The sequence below is a fragment of the Hoplias malabaricus genome, chromosome 1 (assembly GCF_029633855.1).
Source record: "Hoplias malabaricus isolate fHopMal1 chromosome 1, fHopMal1.hap1, whole genome shotgun sequence".
Classification (NCBI taxonomy): domain Eukaryota; kingdom Metazoa; phylum Chordata; class Actinopteri; order Characiformes; family Erythrinidae; genus Hoplias; species Hoplias malabaricus.
The window spans coordinates 45246532-45256773 of NC_089800.1; the positions used below are offsets into that span (position 1 = coordinate 45246532).

The 10242-nt window shown below is 36.8% G+C and overlaps 1 protein-coding gene across 3 annotated transcripts; it reads left to right on the forward strand.

Moving 5' to 3' along the window:
* Window positions 1–105: 105 nt before the first annotated feature.
* Window positions 106–8618, forward strand: aifm4 (apoptosis inducing factor mitochondria associated 4). Of its 3 annotated transcripts, none has more exons than XM_066678241.1 (20): window positions 106–137; window positions 1389–1449; window positions 2433–2511; window positions 2664–2773; window positions 2943–3052; window positions 3213–3257; window positions 3445–3520; window positions 3939–4051; window positions 4195–4281; window positions 4386–4477; window positions 4558–4688; window positions 4809–4924; window positions 5010–5081; window positions 5193–5256; window positions 5367–5443; window positions 5527–5644; window positions 5729–5827; window positions 5998–6073; window positions 6169–6273; window positions 7873–8618. In XM_066678241.1, the coding sequence occupies exons 1-20, from the start codon at window positions 123–125 to the stop codon at window positions 7904–7906; spliced, it is 1680 nt and encodes a 559-aa protein (XP_066534338.1). In that variant the 5' UTR covers window positions 106–122; the 3' UTR covers window positions 7907–8618. The 3 variants fall into 3 exon arrangements, with proteins under 3 accessions (XP_066534338.1, XP_066534346.1, XP_066534351.1); XM_066678249.1 differs by lacking the exon at window positions 106–137 and adding an exon at window positions 887–1069; XM_066678254.1 differs by lacking the exons at window positions 106–137; window positions 1389–1449 and adding an exon at window positions 887–1069.
* The last annotated feature ends 1624 nt before the right edge of the window (window positions 8619–10242 follow it).

Here is a 10242-nt window from a genome sequence, read left to right on the forward strand (position 1 = left end):
TACACGTTAGTAGGTGAATTGGCTTCTCAAAACTGTTCATAGGTGTGAGTGAATGTGTGAATGGGTGTTGCTCTGTGAAGGACAGCAACCCTCCCGGGGTGTGTTCCCGCCTTGCTTCATTCATGTGGGCCCCACAGGTACGTTAGCCGTATTTGTACTTGAGTAAAATTTCAAATATAATCTTTGAAAAAACGAAACAAATTTTGTCCGTTGCTGAAAAGAAAGAAAGAAGAAAAAAGAAAGGTATATTGAAATAGAAATATTCCATAAATGGTAAGAGAGAGAGAGAGAGAGAGAGAGAGGGTGGGGGGAGAATTGTGGAAAAGTTCGCTTTACTGTCCACGCAGTGATAGGAATCCAGGCCAGTGGCAGCCAATTCAACTTTGTTTCATAGCGACATCTTGTGGTTATCCAATTGGCTTGTGTAAGGTGTTTTGTAACTGTTTCACTGTTACAAAAGAATAACTGTTTCACTGTTACTGTTAGAATTAAACGTCCTTCCACATTCATACATCAGTCTTACTCTTTATCTGTGTACCACATAAAAAACTAAGTTATCAAAGATAAATGAGTGTATCTGCACTTTGATTTAAATGTCTTTTATAGATCATCAATTTTCCCACCCGTATTCCGTTCAATTCTAACAGACTGCTCTTCTGCTTTAGGATTGGCTAGAATTGTCTCATGTCCTGCGCTAGGATTGGCTAGTGTTTTATAATCAAACGTTCCGCTGTGAAATATAGCTCAATCTCTGCTTAGTGGGCTGGGACTGTCTGAATACGGGCGTGGTGAAAAGCTCTCTCGTCATTCTGCTATGTCACGGACTGTCAGCGGTTTACCTGTTTTAGCAGAGCTACGTTGAGTTGCCAATGACAACCGCCGCTAACGTTGAAAGGAGGGTAGGGTGGTGGTTTGGTTGGGTTGAGGAAACGTAGTCATGTGGACGCTTACAAGCCGCTCAGAGCAGGGAAACTTATTACACACGAATTTACTGACCGTATATAAAGAGCAGTCAAAAGAAAGCTTTAAATAGAGCCGCGTTTTTGTTCTGTCTTATGTGGAGAAACTGGTAAGGAACTTTACGCAAATTACCGTAGAATTGTTGAACTACTTACTCTAGGAAAACAAGGCTTGTGTGTGATAATATAGATCGTAGGATTTGTGAAATGTTTGGGTCGACAGCGCAAACGCAGTCTAGGATTTTATAGCTTTTAGAGAGTTTAGGGTTAATATCTAAAATGTTGAATTGGATGCCTTCAAGTGTAATTTATTGAATCTGTATATTAACAAGATGTTGTTTTTTGGGGTAATGTGTATAAAGAGACTGCTGTGCTGAGAAACCAGGAGAGACTAATTTATTCCTCTCACATGTCCTCTCATTTTAAAAGCCCCTCTTGGATCAGTTTGTTTGTGTGGAGGATCCTGCAGCAGAGGATACACTGAAAACAGGCAAGCAACACCTGCTGGATTATACATGTTGTAACTAGACTAGATTGGTCAAAATTCACACCCCATTAGTTTGAGCTCAGACCGTTGTGAATGTTTTTGCTTATACACATCCTTGTACATTTGCTTATCCTTAAATCCTTGTATGTTGTCTATAAACCTGCTTATAAAACAACAGATCATTTAAAATTCAAATAAACACAACTACAGTGAAAGGTTTTACACATTTCCTGTTTTTATATGAATAGACTGACAACATTTGATGTGATTTGGAGAACAGATATTTTCTATATTTTGCTACTTACTTGCTCCTGAAAGCTACTTGCAATCCATTAGAGCTATTGAATTTCATCATCATCTTTCCAATCATGTTCTGAATGACTGGAATACCAATAGAATTTTCCTAGTTTGTGAAAGCAAAATAAATATAAACATGTTACACATTCCCATCTGTGATATATGTGTGATACACTCATGGAACTTTATAATTCCACCCTGGTGCTTCTACTTATGATGCATTGTTTTGTTTTTCCACCTCTGAGCATATAATTCCAAACAGTTCTCATGTTTCCTATTGTTCCATCTTTGGTTGTCTGGTTTTCAGCACCTAGTTCACAGTTTCAGCCTTTTGTTCTGGTGAAGTAGTGGATAAGACTGATCTCAGATCAGATTTCCCAATTATTTATGATTGTCTTTCATCACAATATTAAAGATTATAGATCCATGCTGCCTCTAAATTAAGTTTGTGAATACATCTCTGAGGACAACTGCTGCTCTAGGATCTGGTTCCTCCCAGTATTGTTGTGGTCTTGGTTCTAGCAGGTATTCTCTTATACATATAACCCAGTAATCAAACTGCACGTCTAATGGCAAAAAAGTTTATTTATTTATCTAGGCATTGCATTTATTTTCTAATTCACTTGATTTTATTTGAAAACATTTCATTTCAGGTATTCAGAGTTGTATTTTGTGTGTCATTTACATAGGAAAATCAAGTATGGGATCATCACAATGTAGTGAAGTCACAGAAGTGGTGTGTCTGGAGTCAGATCTTCAGGATGGACAGTAATATTAGATTTTCATTTTTAATATTCAGTGCTTCCCATAATGCTAAGGACAATGGCTTTTATAATGTATAACATGCTTGAGGAAATGTGTGCTTTGGCAGTTAGCAGATTCCTTTGTACCTTTGTGTCTTTGCTACCTTTGCCTCACAGAATGAAGGAGGTGGAGGTCAACCATCACAAAATTCTGCTGGTTCGTAATGAAGGCAAGTTTAGTGCAGTGGGAAGTCTGTGTACTCATTATGGGGCTCCACTAATTAAAGGTAAGCTGTTCCTCTTTTCTGCATTTTTCACATAAAGGCTTACATTGTCTGCATATATTTAGTCAATTTTGTTAGAAATTAAATATGTAATGCCTATTAATTCATCCATATTTGTAATTCAAGAAAAACCTAAATATTTTCTAGCATGTATTGCTTTTTGGATGAACAGGTGCTTTGGTGGGAAACCATGTCAGATGTCCTTGGCATGGAGCGTGTTTTAACACTACAACTGGAGATATTGAGGAATATCCAGGCTTAGACTCTCTCCCCTCTTACAAGGTATGTCAGTGATTTTCAACTCTGAAGAGTTTGTAAGCATAGACATTGTATAATTTATTTTTGTATTTTTTTATTGCAATAAACAGATTTTTTGTAACAAGTTTGCTTGCATATTTAAAAATAAACATTTATTATAATCTCTATTTCTCTACTTTTTAAGGTCAGAGTTGAAAATGGTAAAGTCTATGTTACGGCAAGTAAACAGGTTAGTTTAGAAACAGGTATTGTTCATATATATATATATATATATATATATATATATATATATATATATATATATATATATATATATATATATATATATATATATATAAAACAACACAAGTTTTGTTTTAGGTTTTTTTTTTCCTCTTTTGCATTCCAACAATCTGCTGGTATCTGTTACATGTTAGAAAGTGACGAAACGTGTTAAAGAAATGAGCTGCAGAGTGCGTGGAGTCTGCCACACTGTTCTCCTGGTTGGAGGAGGTAAGAATAAACTGTTATGCCTGCGGCTCTTCATTGGGTCTATATAATCAGTCAAGTCTTGAAATTTGGTATTCAGTGCCAGAAGTTTAGAAAATATCCATCCGAAGTATTCATAAACGTCTTGGTGCTTGTTAGCTGGCTTTTGTTTTTATGTTGCTTGGGAACAATAGGTAACTATTTTATTCATACAACATTGAGTCATAGTTGGGCAACAGCTAAGAGTAATGTAGATGGTGGAACCTGTACTGTTACCACTTTTACTCCAACTCAGAGCTGATCCTAGAATTAAATGTTTATGATTAGTTGGTCTGGGTTGTAATGGTATTTAAAAAAAAAAGTGTTCAGTCATTATTTAATTTTGGAAAGTGATGGTATTATTACATGTTTTGTATTTGGATTTTATTTTGTGTTATAACAGGTCCTGCCTCTTTACAATGTGCGGAGACCCTACGTCAGAACAACTATGGAGGAAGAATTATAATGGTCACCAAAGATGAGCAACTGCCTCTTGACAAGACCAAACTTAGTAAGGTCAGCACAAGTTGTGTGGATTTAGGAGAAAAGTTTTTGATAATGGACAGTATCTCCATCTGTAGAACAGTGGAAAATGTTTGAAAACATTCACTGTTTATGCTAAAGCTTATTTTCAGTTATAACATGTTTATGTAATATAGGCCATGAATATAGAAAGTGAAAAAATTCTCCTTCGCCCAAGTGACTTTTTCCAAAAGCATGACATCGAAATTTGGACAGAAAAGGAGGTAAGTAGAGAAAATGAAAAAAAATTCACATACATGTGGTGAGAGAATAGCAAATGGAAAACATGTTTTCCTTTGTGAGGTTTACAGTTTCCTTTCTCTTACAGGTGGTGTCTGTGAACACAGAGGGAAAAACAGTGACTTTAAGTGATGGCACCACTCAACAGTACAATCAACTCTTGATTTCTACAGGAGCTAGGTCAGTCCCTCTCATTAAGCGTCTGTGTTTTCAATGCTTTTTCTCCAGATATAACTGACCATTATCCTCTTATCATGTAGAGCTAGAACCATGCAGTGCCCTGGCGCTGACATGGAGAATGTGAAACACTTGGAGAGCTATAAGGATGCTGCTGAAATTTATCAGATGAGTGTGGGCAAAAAGGCAGTTGTTGTTGGAACATCATTCATAGGTAAAGTCTCCCTTCATTTCACTTCCCTAAAAAAATGCTCATACAAAAGAGGCCTTGTTTTTGTCTTCATAAAAGTCTTGTTTCATCATCCCAAATAGAACTTTCCATTCTTTAACACAGGAATGGAGGTTGCAGCTTATCTGTCTGACAAAGCAGCCAGTGTAGCAGTTGTGGGAAAGTCTGAATTTCCTTACCAGTTTTCACTGGGACCAGATATTGGAAAAATGACTATGAAGGTCAGATCTTTTATTTATTTTTTCTCCCCCCCAAGTGAATGTTTTGGTCTAAAACAGTTCTTTTATAAACATCTTCTGTTTAAAGATGCTGGAGGAGAAGAATGTGAGTTTCTACACGAATGATGGAGTGGTTGAAATGCGAGGTGAAAATGGAAGGGTAAGATGAATTGACATTCCGAGTGCACTGGCGTATTCAGAAAAGCTGTGCTATTTTTCCACTATATATATATATATAGTGCTTGTTTATATATAATACTTGTTTATGCAGGTGAAGGAAATTGTGCTAAAAACTGGTGTTGTGCTGCCAGTAGATGTTGTAATTATTGGAATCGGTAAGTATGAAACATTTCAAACCAATCTTGGATAATACAGTTATTTAAGGACAACAGTTTCCCTTTTTAAATCAATTTTTACAGTTGTCTAACTGTCCATTTCATGCAAGGAGTCATCCCTAATTCTGATTTCCTGAAGGGGAGTATGGTTGAAGTAGACTCAAAGAATGCTGTTGTTGTTGATAAGGTCAGATTTCTGCATCTCACATACAGTATGTACACCACAAGTTGCTTTCAATAAAACCAAATGCATGTTTTTTCTGTTTAAAGTTCATGAAAACCAATATTCTAGATGTCTTTGCCGCTGGAGATGTGACATCTTTTCCTCTTTCCATTCGTGAGGATAAAAGAGTCCAGATTGGACACTGGCAACTGGCACAAGCTCATGGTAACGCAGGCTAACAAGAACCAGCAGAAATAGAGAAAAACTGTGAGAGTATAGCTTTGATTTCTCTTTTTATGTTCACATCAGGAAGGGTTGCAGCTTTGAACATGCTTAACAAACCAACTGAACTTAATTCCATCCCTTACTTTTGGACTGTGTTGTTGGGAAAAAGCATTCGATATGCAGGTGAGCACTGGAAATAAACTTCACCTTAAAACATAAAACCTGTTTTCATTATATAATGATCTTTACCTGATTTTTAATGGTTTTTAGATGTCATATTTGTACATGAATATTTTATCTTGTCCATATTTTGTCATATATTTGTGTGGGGTTTTTTCCCTCGTTATATCAAGGTTACGGTGAAGGCTACACAGACATTGTTTTCAAAGGAAACGTGGATGAAAGAAAATTCCTCACATTTTATATAAAGTAAGTGCAGAATATTCTACTTTTCAGTAGAATGTGAACTGTAATGTATGTCTTCTCACTAAAATCTCATCTTCTCTACTCATGTCATAATCCAGGGGGGATGAAGTTGTAGCAGTAGCCAGCATGAACTTTGACCCTGCTGTGTCAAAGTTGGCAGAAATAATGGCAACAGGACAGAAAATCACAAAGTCACAAGCCGAGTAAGTGTTATAACCAGACATTTCCACTGATGATGAGCTGAGATTTTATATATATATATATATATATATATATATATATATATATATATATATATTCAAATAGTAAAATAGTTTCAAATTTTCATGATAATATGCAAAGTATGGAAGAAGTTGTCTGTGTCTCTTTCAAAAACGTCTAACATTGCATGATAAAATGTACACTATATGACCAAACATTTGTGGATATTTGGCCATTCAACATAGCCATTACTGGTGTTAATTGGTACAACATAGCAGAACAATTGGTCATTTGTACCCCACACTTTTCATTGGGCATGTTGACTTTAGGATAGTGTGTAGGGAAAGAGTGGTATTTGTGTAATACTATAAAAAATAAAATGGGCTAACTGGCATGACTGTGTTTAAAAAGAACAGAAGCTGAGTTTTTCAGAAGAACTTGGGAATTCTAGATCTGCAATACATATTATAATTATTATTATTTTTAAAACATTCAGAGAATCTGTAGAAATCTCTGTGTAATTGACATAGTAAATAGCCAATATTGGCTGGCTGTGGTCTTCAGGCCCTCAAATGGAACTGTGTTAATAAAAAATGTTTTTGTAGGGAACATCACTGCATGGGCTCAGAAACACGTCCCAAAACCAGTTTATTAACTATTTAATGATACATGTATGCAAGTTAAAACTCACAAAGTCAAAGCAGAAATCACATTTAAACAGGATCCAGAAAAGCTGCCGCATTCTCTGGGCCAGAGCTGATTTAAGACAGACTGAGGAGAAGTGGAAAAGTGTCAAAATGTGAATTTTTTGGATGTGGTTTTCTTTCAGGCTAAAGAAAGAGGGAACATCTGGCTTGTTATAAGTACACAGTTCAAAAGCCAGAATCTATGATGGTATGGGTGTGCATTAGTGCACATGGCATTGGTTACTTGCACATCTGTGAAGGCACTGTTAATTCCAATTCATCTATACACATTTTGGAGACATTTTACATGGATTATCTAAATTATCTCTGCCTAATAGAAGAGTCCAGGTGCTAAATTAGTCCAGACCTGTTTCTCATCGAAAACAATTGATGCATTATGAAACAAAAATGACAATATCATGGAGTCCCTGAGCTAAGTTGAGAGGCTGAAACCCTTTGAAAATCAACAATGGGAAAACATTTCCACAACTACAGTGACTGGTCTCCTCAATTCCCAAAAGTTAACAGAGTGTTGTTTGCAACATTGCATTATCTCTACTTTTAACTCTTTCATATTTTTTTCTCAAATTATTGCTCCAGTTAAGGAAAATAAAGTCATCTTGCTTGCAACCTTGGTTTTATTTGTGGTTGGGAAACCTGAAGTGCAAGGGGGTCTCTCTATAAGATTTCTCAGTTTAGCCAGATTTAGCCTCTCAAGTTGTCCAAATTTTTTGAAACACCTTCTCAGATTGCAATTTGCAATGTAGTTTTTGTAGAACGTTCAGTCAAATATAGGGTAAAATTATGAACATCATTGCATTTTCTGATATTAAGTGCATCCTTATGATTTTGACTGAAATTCTAGCCCAGAATGCAAAACTTTATTTTTCTAAACTGTGTTGTCTGGTTTCACAGATCAGAGGACCTTGAATGGCTGAAGCTCCCATAGAAAAAACAGGGACAATACTGAGAGCAGAAGCATGTCCCTTTAATTGAGTGGGAGATGTTGGATGACATCTTATATTTACTACTGCCTTTTTATATTTTTCATATTGGTAAAGAGTGATCGGATATTCTGAATCAGCAAGATTATGTTTACATTTAGTTGTGTTTTTCACTGAATTTTAGAGATAACTGACAAATAGTTTGATTACTAGAAAAATTCAATGATAATTTGCAAAGTTTGGAGAAAGTTGCATTTGTCTCTTTCAAGACATTTTAAAATTGCAAGGTGAAATGTACACCATATGACCAAAGGTTTGTGGACACTTGACCATTCATCATAAACTGCCTGAATAGTCTATGCCTTCTGCTGTCTTTCATAGATTTCCCATGCATAAACATCCATCCATCCATCCATTATCTGTAACCGCTTATCCAATTCTAGGGTCGCGGGGGGTCCAGAGCCTACCTGGAATCACTGGGCGCAAGGCCATGCATAAACAATGCTAGAATATTCATACAACAGTGTGACATTAGTTTAGGAGTAGTTTCATGTTTGTGTGAATTCTAAATGTTATCGTATGAAATAGCTTTAATCTTGTGGATAAATTCTCTGAAAATGTTTGATTGTTTTTGTTTACTCTTTATATTCTCCTTGTTTGCTTTAGTAAAGTATAAGTTTATTTATTTATTTTTAATGTATGTTAGATTTCTAAACAATCAGGTTATAAAAGTTTTATTTTTATTTATTTTTTCCATTTTTATTATTTTTTCAATTTATTGCTCCAGTTAAGGAAAATAAAGTCAACTTGCTTACAACCTTGGTTTTATTTGTGGTTGGGGAACCTGAAGTGCAAGTGGGTGTCTTTTTTTTTTTTTTTTTTCCTCAGTTTCTCAGTTTAGCCAGATAACTTAAGCCCAAAGTCAAGCCTGTCCAATAGGAACAGACCTGAGGGACATTCTTATTGGACACTTCTTTCCTATTGGAAATCCTGCTTTGTGTAATACCCCCAGGTCATACGATCTTCAGTAAATGATTATGTCCTTTAAAAATGCACTCAGACTGATGCACACATTTCTAAAACCATAGTGCCATATTTTATGAATCCCTCTTGGTAACATTCCTGACTTCAAAAGTCAAGTATACGTCAGAACAACTAGGGTGGGCTTACTTCCAGCAGCCAATGGCTGACCAGGTCCAGCCCTCCTGTCAAAACTGGGCCAGTGCTCATAAGGGAGAAGCTTTATAAAGTGAAAGCATCAAGGGCATGAAGAAGAAAGAAGAAACGCTTTTATTGATCCGCTTATGGAAATTTCTCGCATTACACGCATCTGGAGCATGGGGCTGGCAACTACCTTGGCGCCCGGGGATCAGTTTGGGGTATAGGTGCCTTGTTTAAGGGCACTTCAGCCGTGAATTAATTTTTCCTAACAGGTGTTACAGGAATTGAACCGAGGTGTTCTCAAGCTGGGCGGCACGGTGGTGCAGCAGGTAGTGTCTCAGTCACACAGCTCCAGGGACCTGGAGGTTGTGGGTTCGAGATCCGCTCCGGGTGACTGTCTGTGAGGTTTTTGGTGTGTTCTCCCTGTGTCCACGTGGGTTTCCTCCCATAGTCTAAAAACACATGTTGGTAGGTAGATTGGAGACTCAAAAGTGTCCGTAGGTGTGAGTGTGTGTCGCTCTGTGAAGGACTGCCGCCCCCACCAGGGTGTGTTCCTACCTTGCGCCCAGTGATTCCGAGTAGGCTCCGGCCCCACCGCGACCCTGAATTGGATAAATGATTTCAGACAATGAATGAATAAATGTTCTCAAGCTCGCTTCTCTAAATTCAAGGTCACGGCTTGATATTAATAGTCTGCTATACTGTGTCTTTAGTGAGCCTTTCAGATTTTTGAGACACTTTGAAAATAAAGAGATAATATCTGTGGAAGGAAGCTAAACGTGTAGTTTTTCCACGGTATTGTACACGTGGGGTTCGATATAGGGTGGTTGGATCACTCTTCTTTCAAAAAGAAACCAGATGGAGACGGATAATTTCCTGGCAGTGCTGTCTTTTATTTTTTTCTGTTAGAAGCCACACTCTCCCTCTCTACGCACTTCCCCCTTTTTTTTCTTACATCACATGATTTCTTCCACCAATCATAAATCAGGATGAATACTTGTGACAGCAAACAAAGAACAGTTACTCCCTTAAATATTTAGACTTAATTTCTGCCAGCATAAAACTTTAAACTATAAAAGGTAAAACAATTTAAACTATAACATTTATTCTATCCATTAGCCTAATTTAATCTTTACAGTATGAAGGTTGTGTTCGTATTTCGCCACCTAGCGGCGACAGA

Bases quoted from the DNA above. Each gene is read 5' to 3' on its own strand.
- aifm4 (XM_066678241.1), top strand. The intron at 3,521-3,938 runs GTAAGAATAAAC...GTGTTATAACAG, and splicing joins TGTTCTCCTGGTTGGAGGAG to GTCCTGCCTCTTTACAATGT. The intron at 6,074-6,168 runs GTAAGTGCAGAA...GTCATAATCCAG, and splicing joins TTCCTCACATTTTATATAAA to GGGGGATGAAGTTGTAGCAG.